The 22,505-nt window shown below is 40.9% G+C and overlaps 1 protein-coding gene across 11 annotated transcripts in view; it reads left to right on the forward strand.

Annotated features, from left to right (window-relative positions):
- KCNMA1 (potassium channel, calcium activated large conductance subfamily M alpha, member 1) overlaps positions 1-22,505 on the forward strand; it is a 658,697-nt gene that overhangs the window by 480,335 nt on the left and 155,857 nt on the right. For all 11 annotated transcript variants that reach the window (XR_001145364.1, XM_004680710.2, XM_004680711.2 and 8 more), the window contains exon 14: positions 3,765-3,920. Coding sequence is in view for 10 of the 11 variants with exons in the window: in XM_004680710.2 (XP_004680767.1) it covers positions 3,765-3,920 (156 nt within the window). In the remaining variant the exon portion in view is untranslated. The remainder of the gene's footprint in view (positions 1-3,764; positions 3,921-22,505) is intronic.

Below are 22,505 nucleotides of genomic sequence, written 5' to 3' on the forward strand. Positions count from 1 at the left end.
CCTCTTCTCTTTAAAGAGAACCAGAGCCCACTGAACCAGACCATAGTTCCTCAGGTAGTCCTCGTGGAAGGACTGGTACTCTCCATTGTGGATATATTGCCAGAATTTATGACAGAAGCATTTTGAGCCCAGCATCACTGGATACAGAAAAAAGATAGTAGAAAGCAGTTCTGATTTCAGGGTAAATGCTTTGCAGCTCTTCAAGGAAGGAAAGGCTTATGATATCTTAAAAAATTATTACTCCTGATGATCTAGTTATTAGTGGATTAAAAAAAAATCCTTAGCATCAACGATGGCAGGAAATAAATTATAAAAAGGCAAAAGAATGAAATGTGATAAAATTAGGAATTTTTGATATATAAAAAACCCTCCTGGCCCTCCCTGGTGGCGCAGCGGGTTAAAGCACTGCACTGAGAAGCTAAAGCCACTTCCGCATGAGTTCGATTCCCGCCTGCCCCGGAGGTGACCACATGGTGTGGCAGACCTCTCCTGACCCGCCCGCTGCTCCCCTCAGCAGTGTACTTCGTCGATCTGCCTGTTCTGCTCCCCAATCTGTCTCTGGTGAAGCCTCTCACCGCCCCGAGCCTCTGGCCTGTACCCCAGTTCTGTATGCATAAATAAATAAATCTTTAAAAAAAAAAAAACCTCCTTCTCACCTCTCCCAAAAAAACAACAAAAAATATCTTTCAAATTCTAGTAAAAGCAGTAGTCCAGTCCCCAGTGGCCCAATGGAAATGCAAGTTACATGTGGGCGGTACTGTTAAAGTATTTATGCTGAAGTGATCTTCTTTGTTCCGATGATGGCCTCTCTGGAGTTGCATGTGTAGAGAGATGGGACTGGGACCAGAATTCATCTCCCCTGGTTTCCCAGGATAGCATGTTTCATATTCATTCCTCCTTCCTGGGGCGAGGAGTGGACAGCAACGCTAGAAACAGAGGGAAGTCCTGGTCCTCTTACCCTCCAGATAAGAGAGGATTTGCCCCTGCACTCCTGTGCAGTAACACTGACATTTTCCATTGGATTTCCATCAAGAGATAAAGGACAGAGTTGCCAGAAACAAATAATACATGTTTCTCGGTCAGTGTCCTGTTCATTTCATGCCTGAGGACTTCTCTTCCAGCCTTTGGCACATGCCTCCCTGCTCCTTCCCCTCACTTGGAGAAGATACGATGGCCCAGAAAGGAGGTCGTGGAAGCCTGAGAAATGAAATGACTTTCTTATGTAATCGCTTATAAAATATGTCTAAAGAATGCAAACCAGATGGAGACACGAGGCACCAAGGTCTGCGAGCCTGGACTTCAGGCTCTAGGGGGAACTTGGGGCTATGGGAGACTCTCTTGAAACGGTTTTTTTTTTTTTTTCTTTGAAGATGTCATGAAGGTTATGGGGTGTTTTTCTGGGATGTGGCTGACCCAAGCCTTTTCCACTCATGATGGGCTTGCCTGCCACTTGGTTTAATTTCGCTTCATACTCCTCAGATGATTCTTAATGCAGTGGGTAGTTTTCCTCTTAGACTGATGCATTCTCTAGGATGCCAGGGAAGTAAAAGGGAGAAGTGGCCCTCTTCAGCCAGTGAGGAATAGGGGGAGAAGTGAGCTACAGGGCAAGGCTAATTGCTAGAATTGAGTGTGCTGTGTGGGAAGGCCTGTGAGACTCAGCTCAACAGAAATTACCATCTGCTACGGCCCACACAAGACTATTTTAACCATGCTCTCATCAGGGAGGATACCATCATCTCTCTCAGGAGTAAACACTACTGGGTTAGGACTCACAAGATTGTCACAGAACAAAATTTTGCAAGAAAGAATTTCATAAGAGTTCTATTTTGGAAAGCAAAGCATGGAGCCACTTGGGCTTACTCTTTGTTTGCATGGTGGGGCTTCCAGCCCCTCGTGGTACAAATAACATGTGCCATCCTGAAGAGTGAAGGGATGCCTCCTGACGCTCCTTGTGTTTGCTGGTATTTGGAGAAAAATATTAATTATCAGGCGATGGAGGCTTAGCCTTAAGTCTCGGATTTTAACTCCAATGCAAAGTGAGAGGTCTTTCTGCTGCAACTTGGAAAAACACTGATTTCTAGGGACAATGACCTTGCTTTCTTGGAGATAGTTGTCTCTACTTTTTAGAAAAATTACATCCTTAGAAACTTCCTTTATATAGCAATTAAAGAAACTGCTTCCTTGTCATTTATACCAGCAAGCTCTAATTCTGGCCCCTGAAAATATCACAGATTTCTCTGGATCACAGTAGCTCCTGAGATACTCAAGACGCCAGCATCCTGTCAATGAGGGAATGGCTCTTCAGCCCAAATCACTGGTATCTTAACTATTCCTCAAAACATATTTTCCAGAACTCACCTCTCCCTGGCCTGGTCATCTTTCTTTGGAAATTACTCAATTTGTCAGTTTACTTTTTTAAATGTGGCTGTTTCAACCAAAGCTGACATTATGGAACTTGTCTAACCAGTGCACATGAGCGAAGCCATCATTTTCTTGGCCTGTAGACTCTGTAACAAGCAATTCTATAACAAGCAAGCACTGGCCTTCGCTGTGATCTTTGCAGTCAGCTTCCGTTTGGGGTTTGGTTACCCACACACAAGTTTCCCCCTCATTTCTGTAACATGTTAAAGTCTTCTCACTTCAAATTTGTGCAGTGGGTTGGATTTTTTTTTTTAAAGATTTATTTATTTATGGATACAGACCTAGGTACAGGCCAGAGGTGCAGGGACGGTGAGAGGATTCACCACACAGAGTGGGGAGCAGAACAGGCAGATCAATGAAGTACACTGCTGAGGGGAGCAGCGGGTGGGTCAGGAGAGGTCTGCCGTGCCATGTGGTCACCTCCGGGGCAGGCGGGATCGAACTCATGCGGAAGTGGCTTTTGCTTCTTAGTGCGGTGCTTTAACCTGCTGTGCCACCAGGGAGGGCCTGGGTTGGATTTTTTTTTAAACCTAGATATTGTACTTGACCTACTAAATCTCTTCTGGTTATCATTTTTTGTCCATTTTTCCAAATCTGAAGGACTTTTTGAATCTTACCTTTTTCATCTAGTGTATCAACTATGACTCTGTATCATGAGACTTCCAAATAATTGGATGAGCATGGCTCCCAGTCCTTATCTGACCTAGTGAAATAGGATCACTTTGTCTTCAAGATATTGGGACATGTCTGTATTGTGATTGGCCTGATGATTTAGGGCAGTGCTTCTCAAAGTGTGGTCCCTGGATCAGCAGCACAGCATCACCTTGAACTTGTTAGAAATGCGGATTCTCTAGCCTTACTTTGCATCTACTGAATCAGAAACTCTGAGGCAGGGCCCAGCCATCCATGTCTACTCAGGCCTTCCAGGTGATTCTGATGCCTGCTTAAGTTTGGAAGCCACTGGTCTGAAGTACAGGAAGGCAGATACACAAGCAATCTAAGATGCAGCACTACCTGCCAACCTTAGAATCTCTGAGGGGTCAGGCATCAGCATGGGCTGATGTGTCTTCCTCAGAGGAAATTCTCTCTGGCCTCAATTTGACGAAATGAAAAAATCAAGGGGGACCACTTGGGCGGGAAGCTACAGAAGCAATGTTCCAGAGAGACTGAAACTTGCTAAATAAGAGTGGAATAAAACACCACACATCAGACCCAGTCAAGGGAAAGAAAGGACAAGTCTGGATGACCCTGAGCGGTTGGGCAATGCTGCATTTCCCAGAAGTGATTTTAAACAATTGAACATTTAACAAAGTAGGGGTTCATACCTGTTTTTGTTTCCACAGGCCCATCTGCTAAACATCCCAAGCTGGAATTGGAAAGAGGGTGATGATGCAATCTGCCTCGCAGAGCTGAAGCTGGGCTTCATAGCCCAGAGCTGCCTGGCCCAAGGTCTCTCCACCATGCTCGCCAACCTCTTCTCCATGAGGTCATTCATAAAGGTAACGTCTTCTCCTATTAGAGCACATTAGCCCCAGATTCAATTTGTCGTGGGGTTGAGTAGAGAGCACAGCTTAAACTCAAAACAGATCGACGGGCTTTAACCACTTTGGTAAAGGAGAAATTCCTTATTACAGTTTTGGGCACAAGGCCAACTTCTTTCAAAATTATGTTTTTATTTTTATTTGGCACATCCACGGCCATTAAATGATTGTTCAAAGCACAATCCTCTCTTTTTTTAGATAAACCACATGTTTATCTATCAACAAAGCCTCCGCTGTTAAAACAAAAATATGATTTATATACATTCCATATGGCACCAGAGCGCCTAAAGAAAAGAATTATCATTTTGCTTTTTTACATCAAGTGGCTGGTGGACCTCTCACTGTGAGGATAAATGCAGACCATGTGTTTGTGTTGAAGCCCAAACCCCAACAACATAATTCATTTATTTATTTCTGCACAATCAAGGAGGCCAGGAGGGCTGTCATGCCATGGTTATTTGAATGGAGAGTGAAACGATGAGCCACGTCCTTGGCAGCTGTGTTCGTCACACGTGGGGCAGGCGTTCTAGTTGCACTCATGTCCCTGTCGGTCCACTCACGCCACAGAGCAGACTGGGCAGCTTCTCCAAAGGCCCAACAGACTCCCCTACCTGCTGAACCAACTCAGACCAAGAAAGACCCCCTTCTGTCCTCATGGACCAGACGAGGGGTACATTTGGGGTCCTGGCCCCCACTGAGAGTTTTTGAAGCACAGGATGTTGATCACACCATTCCTTGCTTGTAGATTGTGTTTAGACTGGAAGGTGACAAACCATTGCAGTAGACCTGTGTAGGAGGGCTTTGCTGACTTGGCATGGGAAACTGACATTCCCTCCCTGTCACTCATTTAGTTACATTCCCCTTCCTAGAGTAGTAGTGGTTGAGGTAGTAAGTTAGGGAGTCACCAAGAGGTCCTGCAAAGGGGGGGGCGGGGCTCTGAAAACAAGATATGAAATCTCCAGCCTTTTGCTGCCATGACTGCTCGGATCCACCACTAGCTCTAAGAATCCGTGTTGTTGGAGAAATGAGTACAGTGAGAGGGGACAGGGGGAAGGATAGGGATGGAGGTGAGGGACTAACTCTGTGGTGCTGCTTCTCTGGGCATCCACGAGTTGTGTCACTTACAGCAGGATATTTTTTCTAGGTCCTTGCCCGCTGTGCCCACATCATTTACATTGCTTAGCAATGGGTAGTTAGCATTAGCCTACATAAAAGAACAAATTGTTTTGGAGTCCCATCAGTCACTGTAGCAATGGATAACCTGATTTAAAAAATCCTATTCACTATGTGCCCAAAGACCTCAATGTGACAGAACTCCTGGCCTGGATCCAGCTCGCAAATAGGGACATTGCATTCCTTGAAATATCTTCTTTAATCCAGCCTGCCATTCCCTTGCGTGGATGAAACTGAATGCAGACAAAATGGAGGCAACAGGGAGGTCTTTGTGGCTGAACTTAGAGACAAGTCAGAAAACCAGATGTAGCCTTGTATCTCCCAGGCCTTTAAGCACCAACGCAAGGAGCCCAGACTCAGGATAAAGGACTGTCACCAAGAGGGTTCCACTGGCTCATGCAGCTAAGCTCTGGTGGTTTCTTCCAGCAGGGGATTGCCCACAGGACTAAGCACATGAGCTGAGGAGCTGGGCTCTGCTTCCTCGTGTTGATGTAACATGGGCCTTGGCAGGGCCCCACCACAGATGGGGCACTTGACATGCGTATGTTTTGATTTTGTGGTGCCTGCATGGTAACTTGAGCTGCCTGTCAAGACAATTAATAAAATGGATGTGACACTAGTTCTTCAGTGTTATTACCAGCAGGGAGAACTTCTGTCCAAGTTTCCTTAAGACCCGGAAGGGCCTCACCTCTGCAGCCCCTCTGCAGCCAACGATATCCCCTCCAGCCCAGCTAATCCTACTGCCAAGTTCCTATTTAGGAAGAACTGGGCAGGGTTCTGGTGTAACTGAAAACATATTTCCCTCCCAGGATTATGTTACCATGTTTTTTCTTCTTCTTCTTCTTCTTTTTTTTCTAGTACAGCTTCTCTGTGTTTGAAGGTAGTTCTCTGGGTATGGACTTTGACATTGAGGTGGTCTTTGTGTTGGGGTTTGCTGAGACACATGACCTGGAAGTAACAGGATTTCCTTTCATGTTTCTTTTTTTTTCCACTTAAAGTAGGGACAGCCTTCAGCACACGCTCCCCATTATATTGTGTTGTCTTTGTGCACGTTCCACTGGCTTCTTGTCTCTTTTAGGACTTAATAACACCATGATATGCTTTCATAGGTATGTTTTATATATTGTCTCCCATTCCAGGGGTCACAAAGTCTATACTTACTTTGGGGGGCAGATGAAAAGGGGATTTATAAGTAGATTATTATTAACAGAAATTGCTTCCTTCCTCAGTGACTCCCAGGTCCCACACCATGAAGAATTCATCAGCACTTCCATGAGACAGACAGGTCTGTTAGCATAGAGGGAGATGGAGTAGACTCTTGGTAGCATTTGATCCCTTGAGTTCACTTAGTGTTTCTGGAAGCTGAAGGTGGAGTGCGAGCTCACCCTCTCCCATGCTTTGAACAGACCTGGTGTCTGCTGTTTGGGCCTGCATAATTCATAGTCCTCTGCCCTGGCTGTAAAAAGTTAAAAGAGGGCCTTCTCTGGTGGCGCAGCGGGTTAAAGCACTGCACTGAGAAGCTAAAGCCACTTCCGCATGAGTTCGATTCCCACCTGCCCCAGAGGTGACCACATGGTGTGGCAGACCTCTCCTGACCCGCCCGCTGCTCCCCTCAGCAGTGTACTTCGTCGATCTGCCTGTTCTGTTCCCCACTCTGTCTCTGGTGAAGCCTTTCACCGCCCCGAGCCTCTGGCCTGTACCCCAGTTCTGTATGCATAAATAAATAAATCTTTAAAAAAAAAAAAAAAAAAAAAAAAAAAGTTAAAAGAGGAAAGTGACTGTAACAGAGATGACCTATTAGGGGCAGATACAAAATGACTATCCATTGGGATTTGAGTGTGTGTGACACCAAAAAACCCAGATGGATAGTGAGCGTGACAAAACTCAGCAAAAGAGAGACTATTGGCATAGAAGATTTACCAAAAGAGGCCCAGCGGTACCAGGAAAAACGGGGGAGCACCTTTTTATCCCCACAGCAATGTGACTTCCAAAGATCTTCACTCTAGGGCCCTAAGTAATTATCCCTAAAAATTTAGCTTCCATTTTGGATGTGTTATCTTTGGACTGATCTAGACTTTTTTTTTTGGAATCTTTATTTATAGCTCATATCTTTTGGGAGAGTAAATTCTTTAAGATTGCTAACTACTAAAGGAATTTTTTTTTTTTGCCTGTTTGTCCTTAATTTGCTCCACTTAACCTTCAAGGCACACTCTCTGAAGATTCTAATGTGCCTGGAATTGTTTAATAAATCCATACTAACTTTGTAGCCAATATCTTTGTGCAAGAGGTTCAGATTGGCACCTCAGGAAGTCCTCTGGCCTAGCACCTTGGTGATGTCAGGTTAAGCATTTTGTTCTGCCGCATCCAGTTTCCACTCTTGAGTTCCTTTATGAAGTGCAGGCGAATGTTCTGGCTCCTATGATTTATCAGCATCTGTGTTATCAACCAGGCCTGGAACATCCTGTTCATTTACCACTATCTGATCTCTACCACCACCTGTCAGGTTCAAGTGAGAGTCTCCCTAATGTTTTCCATAAAGACCAAGACAATGAATTTATTTAGCCTACCTGCCATCACCTCATCCCTGAACAAGTGACCACACTTACCATTCTCAACTTAGCTCTCTTACTTCCATGTAATTTAAGATCCATTGATTTTCTTTCTTTCTTTTTGAGAGTCTTACCTTGTAATACTTACTACTTTTTCTTCAATATATCTGGTTTCAAGTTAGAGCTTGACCTGCCACTTTTATGAATTGTGCTATTATTTTTACTAGGATTAGCTGTCCTTGGACATGATAAATTGTGTGTGTGGGTGTGTATATTTAGATGGTGATTAACTTTTAAAATTGTTTTCAGTCTATACTGAGTCTTCAAATTTACCATGTTTGAATCATTCTCGGGATTGCCAACTATTTTAACACTACTCATCTATCATTTTATGCACACACATATACTCACACACAACCACACAGCCTGGGACATGGTAATGCACTCCATAATTATTTCTTGGTTATGAAAATGGAGAAAATATGTGATAATACTTCCGGTATTTTTTTCCCCTGTTTTACAAAATTTGGACTTTGTGGGTAAAATGCTACTTCATATTGATCACAGTATAGTTTTTCCATCCCATTTTCTGTTTTTGAATGAGGAATCACTAGCGGAATCAAGTTTATGCTATTCAGATTGTGTCTTGGCTGAGCTGGACTTTACTGAACATGAAAAACATTTCTTCATTATTGTTGTTGCCATATTGAGATAAACTTTCTGTAATGGGTGGTCCCAACACTAATTGTAGCCACGGGACTAGATTTTAGTATCTGTGTCTGGGGTTATGTTTGTGTGTAAATGTGTCATTGTATATATTATGTATAAGAGCATTATGGTTTAGGATCTAGAAGTGTGAATCTGGAATCTTTACTAATAACTAAGATACATTGGATCTTAAATATATACCAAATAAATTTTTTTATATTTATCCTCTCATTTAATTCTCATAGTGACTCCACCAAAATTTGACATGTTATTATCCCTACTTTACAGTGGCAGACACTGGATTAAAAGTGGATTAATCTGCATTGGAATCTAAGGATCCTATCCTATGGGTCCCCGTAGGTGTAAGTTCTATAGACCAGGATATTCATTCAGAGGATGGAGGGACATTAGAAGTAGTATTTCACCCCACATGGATTGGGAGGCATGTAACAGTTTCTCTGTAATGGAGTCAGTTGTTAATTGGTAACACTGGGATCAAAGTGTCTCTCTTCTACCCAGAGGGAAAGCTGATGGAGCCAGAGTAGAGAGTTTGTTTGATAAAATGAACCTGCCTAAGAGAAGGTAGTAAGATGCACACTGTTGCTTATTCCATACCCATAAAGGATGTCATCCTGGCCACAGGTGGTGTCACAATGGCAGACTTCTGCAGAAACCCCCTCACCAGTGGAAAGCAGCTCCCAGTATAATTTTACACATATCTGTGGTAATCTCATTTATAACTCTTACATAGACAGATCCCTATATTTATATTTCTCCCAGAAATCTCCCCCTGCATCAGTATCACTTATCTACTCAACTACCTCCCAACATCTATTTTAACACATAATCTCTTCTGAGACTTAACATATGTAAGGTTACATTTCCGTTCTCTGTCCGTAAATCTGTTCTCTTACCATTGTACTGCTGTCAGTGCTGGCCTTCCCATCACTCAGACTAAAAACTTTGGAATCACCTCTGACTTCTATCTTTTTTCATGTACCACAATCAATCTAGCAGAAAATTCTTTTGGTTCTGCTTGTAAAATAGGCTCAGAATTGGAGTACTTCTTACCTTTCTCTTACTATCAGATACAAACCACCATCATCTCTCACCTAGAATATTGCACCAGCCCACTAACTGGGCTTCTTCTGGCTCTTACCCCCTTCATCTAATTTATCTTCAATAGAGCATCCAGAAAATACTTCTCAAGCATGAATAAGACCCTGTCTCCTTTCTGTTTAAATCTTTCTGTGGCATCCAAACTGATCAGAATGAAATCCTTATAAAGGCCTATAGGTCTTAATCTTCAGATTCCTATGATTTCATTGATCTTATCTTGCAAGAAGTTCTGCTCCCTTTGGCTAGTTGAAGGGTTTTCTATTTGCTGTTCTCTTTGGATAGAATGCTTTTCCCTTCTATCCACTCCTCCATGTACTTTGTTCGGTTTTAAATTTCTCAGTGAGATCCTTTTGTAAAATATTGGAATTGAATTTTAAAGGTCTTTTAAAGGGAGTAAATATTTTTATTTAAAATATAATCTACAGATATAAAATGTATATCTGATAAATATACAGGTTCTTAATTATTCACAAAGTCAACACTCTTGTGATCAGGACCTATTATCAGGACCCATTATTTTTTTATGTTGGATGATAATATATATGTGGTCTGTTTTTTGGGCTGTCTTGGGGATAGTTGACATTTTCACAGTGCTGACTTCTCCAATCTATGAGTATGGTATACTTCTAATAAAAGGATGCTTTATATAATTCAACTGTTTTCTCAGCAAATGCAGAGAAATGAAGATGAAACTGACTAAGCTCAAAATTTCTCTGGGACTTTTTCTGTAGGTCCCTACAGAGAATTGATACCTTACTCCCCCATATTCTTAAGGAAGGACGTAGGTATTATCCTCAGCTTCATGGGGTGAATAAAGTTTCCATGTAAAGAAGAAAGACCAGAATAGCATTTTCAAAATTTGCCTCTCCTCCCTTCTGCAAGCCCCATAATACACATCCTTATCTAGTTACCTGACTATAGCCTATAAACATTTTTAGTTTATTGCCTCTTTTCATACAGTGGAAGCACTGGGAAACCTAGAATTACTAGTTGAATCCCCGTGCCTAGGATAGCATCTGGCTCATAATTGGTGCTCAATAAATGCGTGTTGAATAAATGAATGAATAAATTGGCATCAGCCTAGCTGTGGCTATTTACTGCAGACAGTGGGGTGGAGCCAGAACCAGTAGAGACTTATATATTGGGGTGATTTTGGTGCTGGAAACTTCATTCTTTGCTACTGTAGGTGGTTCCCTTGCCAAATTAAAGAGCTTTGACTCCATGTAGAAACTTGAAATGTAAAACTTTCTAATCCTTGGCGAGGATGCTGGTTAGATTTGGTTATAAACCATTTCAACTGCCAGGAAATCCAGTCAGTGTTTAACTTCACAAATCAAAATAAACACCCATGATTTGAAATGAATTCGCTAAACCTCAGTATCCCATTTGGGTCCATGTCGCTATGCATCCCATTTTCCGTTTTCCTGCTACTTGACTCTCACTAGATCATCTACTCAGACTGCCTCCCCCGAAGTCCCTCTCTCTTGCCCAAATTGTCTCATGCCCACCTGAAAGTGGGACAAGTCTCTGAAAGTGATTTCAGATGAAGAAAGAATCAATCCATGAACTATTAACAGGGATTCCATTCCCCTCTGGCCCTGGTAATTTCTAGAACATTGAATTAAAGAGTTCTCAGACCTTTACAAATTCTCAAGGCAAACATTATTAGCAAAGAGAAGCCCATACAGCATGTTAGAAGATTGCCAGAAAATGTCAATGGAATTTCTGAATAAAATAAAAGAAGTTAAAACTCCCTTTCCCATTTCTTCCCTTCTCCCTCCTTTTCTCCCTCCCTCTAACATGATTAGAAAGTCATTTCATGTGTCTTATATGTTTGGCCAATCAAAGGCAGACGTACATGATTGATAGTGACAGGGAACACATTTAACTCATTATTCTTTACTTTGCAGCAAAATGATTTGTGTAAACTGTCTGCCTAGCATTAAAGGTAAAACAAACTTAGAAACCCCCAAATGTTATATTTTTGTCTAATATTTTCCTTTTGGTTTTATAGCTGTAATCACATATGGATTCTTTTATTTGACTCTTGGCATGGCTGGAACAAAGGAAGGCAGCACAGAAAGATTACATAACATACGAACAACCTCTTGCCCAGTTAGGACAGAGACAGAAATGGCAATGGCCAGGCCAATATGTAAAAACCCAGAGACACTGCCACTCACCCTGGCCTCATCAGCATGCAGGTATTGTCATCAGCATGAGTTAAGAGCCCTCTTACTCCTGCCTTGGTCAAACATTACAACAGACTTTTTAGATATTGCTTTTTAATTATTGCAGGCATTTCTGAATATGCCTGGGATTCCACAGACAGAATTCTCCTGGCCTCTGTATTTACCAATTTTCTAACTTAGGCCTTATAGGTGCCACACACAATTGGTGATTTCTCCAGCAAAACTCTCAAAATACTCTATAAACCATGAGGAATAAACTCCCAGGGTCCTTTATAAAATCTGTTGATTTACATTCCCCTAAAGTAATAGTAAGTCTGAATGTATGCCCGAAGGATGATGAGGAACCTAGAGCTCTGGTGTGACTGTTCTACTTTAGGGGTGCAAAGCAAGGAGCCACAATTGATTTGACTGAGGGGGTATTTTTTCAAGAAATTTACAGTTATACCTACTGAAGTTTGCATGGCACTTTACAGTTTAAATTATATTCCTTTAGGCTCAAATTACTTTTTAGACCAGAGAGACAAACATTTTATTGAATATTGTATCAGAAACATGCTTAATGCTACATAGCTCATGTCTGGCTCTTCCTCATCTGTAGAGTAGGTAGAAATAGGAGAAGGGGAGTAGGAAGATTACTGAGTTCTGGATGTATAGTTGGGTGGGAAATGGTAAATCAGGAGTGGAATATTGGTTAAAAAGGAGACTCCTAGTTCAGTACTTTCTCCACTTTTACATGTTGTTCCCCCAGAAATGTCTAACATATAAACACTGCTTGGTTTTATGTTCATATCAATCACTTCTTTTCTTTAAGTTTCTTTATTTATGCATACAAGAACTGGGGTACAGGCCAGAGCTTTACGGGTGAGAGAATTCACCAGAGTGCAGGGGAACAGAACAGCAGATGTAGTGAAATGCACTGCTGAGGGGAGCAGCAGGTGGGTCAGGAGAGGTTTGCTGCGCCATGTGGGTCACCTACCTGTCTAGGAATTGAGCTCATGCTGCAGTGCCTGCGGATTGCTTCACAGTGTTGCTCTTTAACTCAATGTGCCACCAGGGAGGGCCTGATATATCAATCACTTCTAAGAATAGAAATCACTTTGAAGTATTTGTGAAAGTATTATCCTAGGTATCTCTAACCATGTTAAGTGATATGATGTGAGAATTGAGATATTTTTCATAAGTAGGAAAATTTATGTTTGCCCCATCACTTCTGTGATACCTTAGTTGAAAAAGACCCAAAAGTGCACTCTTCCTAGATTGGGAGAATTGTTGCAAATGTAACGGAGCATGAAAGAGGACGATGAACTGTGTATTCAGGGGAGGATTAAAAGGAAGTGAAAAATGTGGTCTCAAACATCTGAAGGAGGAAATAAGTGGGCCAGAATGCAGTATGGTAGATTCCTGACAAGGGAGGAATCAGTGGTATGAGATCCAGAAAGGCTAAACATGTACCATAGTGGCAGCTTTGTTACAGTGAAGAACTGCTCCCCTTAGCAGTGGATTTCAGCATATCTGCCTCTTCTGTTCCCCACTCTGTCTCTAGCAAATCCTCTCACACCCCCAACCCCACTGTGGCCTGTACCACAGTTCTTGTATGCACAAATAAATAACTCTTTAAAAAAAAATGAGTCTTTTCCAACTGATGTATAGAACTGTTTTTTTTTTTCTGTTAAGTAGAATTCACTAAAGAAACCATCTAGTCCTTAATTTATTTTTCCAAAGTTTAAAAAAAATTAAAATACTTATAGAAAAATTCAGGTTATTTGTCTAATTTTTGGTGAACTGTGGCACTTTGAAGTTTTTGAGTTCTGAGTTGTTTATTTTACATATGTATAATTGTTCATAGCTTCTCCTTATTGTCTCTCTAATGTCTGTATAGTCTATGAGGATGATGATCTCTCTCTCATTCCTAACACTGTAAATTGTATTTTTTTCCTTTTGTCATTCTTACTAGATGTAAACTTTGCTGGTCTTTTCAAAGAATCAGCTTTTAGTTCTTCTTTTTCCTTTATTTTTCTGTTTCTTTCTACTTTTATTGAGCATGTTTTACCCTTAGCTTACTAAAGATGAAGCTTATTGATTTGAGATTTAAAAAATGTAATCATTTTAATACTTTGATTTTTCCCCCCTAAAAAATGCTTTAGCTGCATTCCACATATTTTATGTTGTATTTTCACTTTCTAATTTCACTTGAAATGTCTTTGTCCCATACATTACTTAGATATGTGTTGCTTAATATCCAAGTATTTGGAGACATTTCTCTTAGCATTCCATCGTTGATGTGTGGTCTGATTCTATTATGGTTAGACAGCTTACTTTGTATGATTTCAATTCTTTAAAATTTGTTAAAGTGTGTTTTATGTGATCTATCTTGTTAACACTCCATGTGAGCTCAAGAAGAATGTCTATTATGCTCCTCTTGGGTAGAGAGGTCTATAAATATGAGTTAGAGTTAATTGGTTGATGGTGGTGTTCAGCTCTTCCTTTGTGATTTTAGTCTTTTGTGATTTTTCTGTCTACTAGTTTTACCTATTGCAATGAGGAACGTTGTTGAAGTCTAATTATAGTGTTGCCTTGTTAGTTACTTCAGGCTATCCTTCGTGTATTTTGAAACTCTGTTAAATACATGTATATTTGTATTGCTGTGTTCTCTTGGTGAACTGACTTCTCATCATTATCTATTGTACCTGTTTGCCCTTGGTAATTCTCCTTTCTCCAGATATGAATTTTGTAGATGAACTCAGCTTTCTTTTTGGTTAGTGTTTACATAGAAACAAGTATTTTTGTCATCTTTTTTGTTTTGACTGAACTATATCTTTAAATTTTAGGTGATGGGCCTCCCTGGTGGTGCAAGGGGTTAAGACCAGCACTATGAAGCTAGCACCACAGTCACTGTATCATGAGTTTGATCCTCAGCCAGAGAAGTGACCCACAGGGCACAGCAGACACCTCTCCTGTCTCACCCACTCAACAGTGTATTTTAGTCGATCTGTTCAGCTCCCCACTCTGTCTCTGGTGATCCTCTCTGGTGATCCTGCACCCCAGCTCTTATTTTCTGAAAATAATTCAGTGATTTTCTTGTAGACAGCTGATGATTGAGTCATATAAAAGACAATTTGGTGCATCTATTTATTAAAAGGTATACAGACTATCGACTCTGAGTATATTTACCCTTAGCTTATTAAAGATGTAATTATTGATATGGTAGCATTTAGATCTGTTGCTCCCGCCACCCCCTTTTCATTTTCTCTGTTTTGGTTCTCTTGTCTTTAATTTTAGGGAGGTTATTTTCAACATTTAAAAAATAGTTATATTTGGCCCTCCCTGGTGGCGCAGCGGGTTAAAGCATAGCACTGAGAATCTAAAGCCGCTTCCGCATGAGTTCGATTCCCGCCTGCCCTGGAGGTGACCACATGGCGTGGCAGACCTCTCCTGACCCGCCCGCTGCTCCCCTCAGCAGTGTACTTCGTCGATCTGCCTGTTCTGCTCCCCACTCTGTCTCTGGTGAAGCCTCTCACCGCCCCTGAGCCTCTGGCCTGTACCCCAGTTCTGTATGAACAAATAAATAAATCTTTAAAAAAAATAGTCATATTTATTTATTTATATATATAAAAAGTGGGTGTAAGCCAGAGGCACAGGAGGTGAGAGGATTCACCAGAGACAGAGAGGGTTGCAGAAACAGGCAGATCCACTGAAACACACTGCTGAAGGGAGCAGTGGGTGAGACAAGAGAAGTCTGCTGCACCATAGGGGTGGCGGGGGATGGAACCCAGGCCTCAGGGGCTATCAATAGCTTGATACTACTGAGACTTTATCCCTCGTGCTGCCAGGGAGGCCCTATTTTCAACATTTTTAGGATCCCACTTTATTTTGTTTTTACTATATTTCTTTATATTGGTTTTTAATTGATTGCTGGTAGGATTACAGTACACATATTTAGCTTTTCAAGTTTACTTAGACTGGGTATTTATCTCTTCAGTGTGATATAGATATCTTATCAACCTGTAGGTCCCTTCAGCCTCTGGTTTTACTTTGTGGTTGTATTATATATCACTTCCATGTGCATTGAAAGTCCAATCAGGCTTTGGTATAATTTTTTCTTCAATCATCAAACATATTTAAAAGAACTCAAAAGAACTATCACTCACCTTTTATATCCATCCTGACCTTTATCATCTCTGTTGTTCCAATTTTTCTTCTAGTATTATTTCTGTTCTGTATGTACAGCTTCCTTTAGAGTAGTCTACTGGAAACAAATACTGTCTTCCTTCATCTCGGTGTGTCTCTATTTCACCTTCATTCTTTAAAGACAGGTTTATGGGTATGTAATGCGGTGTTGACAATTATTTTCTTTCATACTTTATAAATATTGCTCCACATCTTTCTGTGCCCCCCATTATTTCTATTTAGAAATCCACAGTCATTTGAGTGGTTGTTAGGTTTGAAATAATGTGCTATTTTATGTTCAGAAATTTCCCTTTCATTATAGATTTCTATCTTTTAATTATAAAGTGTGTGAGCATTACTTCTTCAGACTTACCCTATTTAGGGACTCCTGAGATCCTTGACTCTCTAGGCTTTTTAATTTTTTTAATATAGTCACCAGAGTGATACATTTATTATAACGGATGAATTTACACTAGTAAATCATAATCACACACATTTCTTAAATTACATTAAGGTTCACATTGGTGATGCATTCAGTGGGTTTCGACAAATGTATATGGCATGTATCCATATGGTACTGTACAGATACCACATATAGTAAATGTACATGTGGTATAACTGCTCACCTGTTCATTTCTCCCCCAACCTTCATCTCTATGTCTCTAGGCTTGTTTTTGGTGGAATTTGGGAAGCTTCCATTTATTACTTCTATAATTGTGTTTTCTATAGCATACCCTTTCTGTTTTCCTGTTGGTACTTTTATGAAACATTTATTGCTCTCTTTTGTAACATCTCTTAGAACTCCAAGTCTCTATTAAGCTTTAAAATTATTTTTCTCTCTTGGTCAGATTGCAAAATTTACATTGATCTAACTTTGTTCTTTATTTTCTATATTTCATTTTTAGCCCATACAGTGCACTAATTATTGTACTTTGCAGTGGTTGCATCTGGTTTTATTTTTAACTAAGTTTTCTTTCATTTCCTTATAAAAAAATGTTCCCCATTAGTACTGCAAAAGATTTGTAGGGCTACTTTAAAACCCTTCTTAGATAATTACAATATTTTTGTTGGTTCTAGGTAGTTTTACTGTAGACAATTTTGCTGCAAATGTTTCTACCACATAACTAATTGATTTGAAGACAGTTTTATTATAAAATAGATAAGAAATAACTGGTTGAATGTTTAGTTTCATTTTTTTCCTTTAACGAAATAAGAAACTGACTCTGCAAACTGATGAGCAGTCATTCTCTAGTAAAATAGTATGCAATATGCCTTTAAACTTTCTGACTCAATGCTTGTTATCAGTTTGATCATTAAAAAACACAAAAAATGTATAATAATGTGAAACAAAAAATGTATATAATGTGAGTGAATGAGAGACTTGAAAGAGGAGTGTGTAGGTATAATCTACAGAAGAAACTCACCTGCCCTTAAAGTTTCTTATTTAATACCTGTCATAAATCTGATCATGAAAAAAGCACAACAGGGAGGTTGTCATCATCATGTTCTTTTAGAATATTAAATAATCCCTCTCTTTGGGCTGAATTTGAGGTACTCCACCTTTTCACAAGAGGCTACAAAGGACACGGTGTGCCAGGCTGTGTTGCCCTGGCATTAGCATAGCCTGATAGAACAATGCGAGGTGCTATTTCAGCTTCATATTCATTTGGCTGATTTAGGAAACTTTGGGACACCAGTAAAGTGGTGCTGACATCAATTTTGGCATCCGTCTGCCATCTTGAAAAATGGCATGCAATAAAACCTTTCAACTGGGTATCATTTTGGTGGCTTTTTTCATTGACTGCACATGTATTTCAAAGTAACAAGTGTGATGCAGTCCCACTGATTAGGATTTCCAGTTCAGAGAGATAGCGGTGTCCTGCATCCATGCTGTGCTCTGAGCACACAAGGGGCTGGGCAGTAGGCTGGGAGGAGATGAGCTAATTGAAATCTCTGAGTGAAAGACGCTGCTGCCTTCTTTGCCCCCAACCATGTAAGGATGCAGGGTGTCTTTCCCCCTGAGGAGTAATAGGTGTCTGTCACTGTGCCCGTTGACCTGCTGCGCAAAAGTTCGTTGCTGTCAATCTGCTGACTGAAGTCTGTTTTATTTTTCATCTCCGTAGTTATGGCATTGATTTTTAGAACAACGGACTTATTTTCTCCTTTTTTCTAAGCTGTAACAGCATCAGTATCATTTCTTGGGAAGTTTTATGTTTCTTGTCTTAATAATATTTGGTGAGGAGATTGAACATGTTTTCTTTCCCATAATAGAATACTAGGAAAGAATCAATGAAGGAGAAGTAGCTGATGTTCCTTTCAGTACCAACTTACATGTCAGACTTGATTTTCCAAAGATCTTGGAAGGTGTTTCACTACCCAGATATACCTGTGGACCAATATGTTGTCCAAAGTGGCCTGCACACCCTCCGTATTTTTCTCACTGGTGAAGTGTGAGGGAAGTTACATGGCATGGGGTCTGCAGATAAGTGGACTGAGGGAACAGTTATAAGACTGATTTAGGACATGTTTTTTTGGTAAGATCTTGAGCTGCTTATTCAATCTTTCTGAGGTCTATTCCCTGTACAAAGTGGGATAGCTCAGAGTATTGTTGGAAAGACTGATGCTTCCTGACAGCACTGAACCCCTTTCTTCCTTCTTAGGAGTGGGTGGTGCTGTTGTCGTTCCTACTTGCAAGGACACCTGAATCTAGGTTAGGATTGAATTCCTGATGGGAGGAGATAGAAGGATAAACCTAATACCATACCATCCTCTAGGGTGGCATGAAGGCTTCTCTCCGTATATTACTCACGATTTTGAGTTGCCAACAACTTTGTAAATGACTGATGTTAGGGGAGGTTGCTAGAAGTCTTTGTGCTAAGATATGGAGTCAGCATTCTTTTTTGCCTACATGCATTTTCTAGGGCAGCAGCATTGTTCATCTGTTTAAGTGACACTGGTTCCCCCAGGCCCGTGGACGCCTCCTCCTGTGTTAGGAGGTTTTGTCTGCACATCCAGGTGACAGCTGGGTGCATCTGTCTGCCTTTTCCCGGGGCCTTGCAGCAAGTGGATATTGCTGACTCTTCTTTCCTATACATAATGAAAGCCCAACTAACAAGTACAGCCTTGCCTGGTACACAGCCCTGCAGTGGCAGTGACTTGAAGGAAAACAGCTGTGTCCAAGCCTGAGTTATTTTCCAAGAACAGAGAGAAAGTAGCAAACAAGCTAATTCAGCCTGGAGGATTGAAATGTATTTTTGATTTGAACATGCTCATGGGATCAGTACACCTAAGGACAGCGACCCTTCCCTGCCCACACAGGATCATGGCAAGTTCTCCTGTTTTCTTTTTTAAAGATTTACTTATACCACTGCAGGTGTAGGACAACCTGGCAGTGTCCTAGGAATACTGAACAATAAAATCTTAGAAATTCAAGAAGGAAGAGAAAAATATGCCTCTCAGAACTCTTTTCAGGAGGCATAAAGTTTGTGGCTGGTGAACTATCTGGAGTGGGAGAGATAGACGAGTTCTCCCGAGAGACATGTGTAGGTAACAACAGATATTTTCTAACTGTCTTTAAAGAGGATGAATCCATGTAGCTGCAGGTTTTTGCTTAGAGGAATATACAAAATCCATGTTGGAGTTGCATGGCTTAGCCTTGGAGAGACTGAGTGCTCTACCCGATGGCCATTCTTCTTTATTATATCCCCACCCAGTGCTTAGCCTCTGTTCCAAATGTGAGTTGAACAAGTACTCTTAGAAATGATTTTCGAGGAAGTACCAGTTTATTAGCACACATGTCCTGTGGTCCAAGGCATTAGTTCATGTCCATTCTGGGAATGAGGGCAGGGCTGTTAGCTTAGAAGGAGGATGAGATGAGTCTAGAGTAGAGTGGAGGGGCCCAGTGGAGAATGCGAGCAAGAACCAAGTACAGGAATGAGCCAGAACTGGTCTATTCTACTCCTCAGGGTCCTTTTTAAGAACTCTTTTTTTTTTTTAAGATTTATTTATTTATGTATACAGAGTACCATGTGGGTTACCTCCGGGGCCGAGATCGAACTTGCACTGAGGTGACTGTGGCCAGCTTGCAGTGCTGCGTCCTAACCCATTGCACCACCAGGGAGGGCCCTCTAGGGCCTTAATGGTGTAGAGCTCCCTTCAGAAGGTCACTTGATGGAGTTGCTCACACACCATCCTCCTCCTATTTTGAAACTCTCATTTTCTCCAAATACAGAACTTCTCTCTCATCAGTATGTCTTTTCAGGGTGAATTTACTGGCCATTAGGAGAGGCAAGAGGGAAGGAAGATGTCCAGAGAACATTGCTATCTTTTAGTGACAAACTCAAACTTCTTAGTTTTTTCCCTCGGTCCAGAGGATCATTTCATAATCAGTGATGTTTTAGGCTATCTCAGTAGCAGCTAAGCAGCATGAAGTCATCAATCACAGGCCTAATACCGAGCTGGCTCGTGTTTCCTTGTATGATGATGTCTTCATCATCACCATCATCAGCCTTACCTTCACCATGACCATCATCACTCATTACTTATAGTAATGGTTGATGTTTATAGAACCATTAAAGGACTTCCAAACAATACATGTCACCTTTTAGTAATGAAATCCCTTGAGCACCTGACACATTTTAAGTTCTCAGCAAATACTAACTATGTGCCAGACACTATGTTAAACACTTCATACTCATCACCCATGTTATCTGCTTTGCTAGGAGGCAGGGGTATTGTTCGCATTTCGAGGGGGAAGAGGGGCTGAGGCTTGAAGAGTTTATGTGCCTTGGCCCAGGAACACTGAGCATCACTAGGATTTGAACCTTGAGCCAGCCTGTACTTAGGCACTTCCTACACTGCAGGCATTCAGGGTCGTGGTTCCTTTGAAAGGAAACTACTAAACCCAGCTAAATTCCTCCGCGATTTATAGACTGCCTACTTTTAGTCTCTGAACCAAATTTCTTTTTGATGAGGCCTAAACTCCACTCTAGGAAGCCACAGAGGGGGATTTCTGAAGTCATTTCTAACTTCCTGTGAAAATATTCTCAGGCTGGCAAGAGATTTTCCAGATAACAATGAACACAGCATAACGTGGTCGCCTCTGCCTTGGCTTCCTGGCTCACAAATAACCCATTTGGCTTCCCAACCCTCTGATACCTAAAACTAGCAGAATTTATGCTCATGGGTCGAATGGCTCTGTTCAGCCAGAAAGCAAAAGTTTATGGCCAAACCCTTTGCTCTGAAATGAAATCTAGTCTCTTTGGCTCTACTTTATTAGGCCGTATTGTACAGCGATAGGAGACATAAGTATCCAGAATCTGCTGTCACTAAAATGGAACTGGGTTGGCGAGCATTTTCATCCCAACTCTCAACATTGTGTATTAAAATGGAACCTTGAATAGAAATTAGGGATGCAAATCAGGGCCATTTTCTGAAACTTTATTTTCAATTGAATTAAATTTAACCATGCCATTGTTCTCTCTCTGCACAGCCCATATTGAAATGGAGACGAAGCTCTCATTGGGGTCACTGGATCAATGGAGAGAGACTAAATAGATAAATCTGGACCCCTGAAATATTGTTTAAGCTAATTACCACAACAACCCAAACACTTGGACACCCATCTTGTGCTTAATTATCTACAAGCTTTTTCTGTAACTGACTCCAGTGTTTAGTGATACTAACTCACTTTAGTGACTTAGTTAATAACTAACATTTATTTCTAACTCAAATTCTTTGGCTTCTGATTCATCTTAGCTTCCAGTCCTCAGAGACATGATGGAAATACTTGTTCCCTGTTCTTCACTGACTTTGGAAATTGTTCCTTGCTACTTGAAACATCTGTATTTGGGCAGTATCAGTATTGTCTGGGAGCTTTTTGGAAATGCAGTATCTTAGCCCGACCCCATGATGAAGGCACCTATTTTACTAAGATCCCTGATTGATTCACAGCATGACAGAATTTGGGAAGCTCTGGACTCAGATCCTCGGCAGTGTTTTGCTAAGTCAGCCCTTGGCCATGCCCATTGGTGAGAAATTTTCTAATGTGTTAACAGCAGTGGGTGTGGTAAGATTTTCACTAGACTGCCTAAAATGCTGAAGATTCTGCAAACATATAGCAAGCTCTTTAGCTTTACCAAAAGCAAGGTCATGATCCCTGTGCTGATTCAAATGCTCTTCTAGCTCTGTTCCTCTTCTTCCAGGTCTACAAATACATATAGGCATCCATACACACACACATACATGCATACCTACAAATAGAATCAATAGAGCCAATAGTTGTCTTTGGCCTCAATTTTAGAATTTAGAGTAAAGGAGTTGCCACATAAACCTTTTCATTCTGTTCCTGCTGCACTGTTGTTTGACATTACATTGGAATCCAAAATGTGAAGGTGAGAAGACAGAGAGCTAAGATACCATTGTCTTGAGACATGAGAGAATAGGAGGCTCCATTCTGAAGGGATGTCAGTGGATATCCAAGCTGCTAGGAGGAAGTACTTTAGTTATATTGGTGGTGATAGACCCATTCATGAGAGTTCCTCATTTCAAATTCAAACCTCCAAATTACTGGATTCAAAATTCAGAAAGTATAAACCACTTATTAAGTATCCCAAGATTTTCTGTTGATGACAAAA

This window comes from Condylura cristata, unplaced genomic scaffold (genome assembly GCF_000260355.1).
Source record: "Condylura cristata isolate star-nosed mole 26May11 unplaced genomic scaffold, ConCri1.0 scaffold00011, whole genome shotgun sequence".
Taxonomy (NCBI): Eukaryota; Metazoa; Chordata; class Mammalia; order Eulipotyphla; family Talpidae; genus Condylura; species Condylura cristata.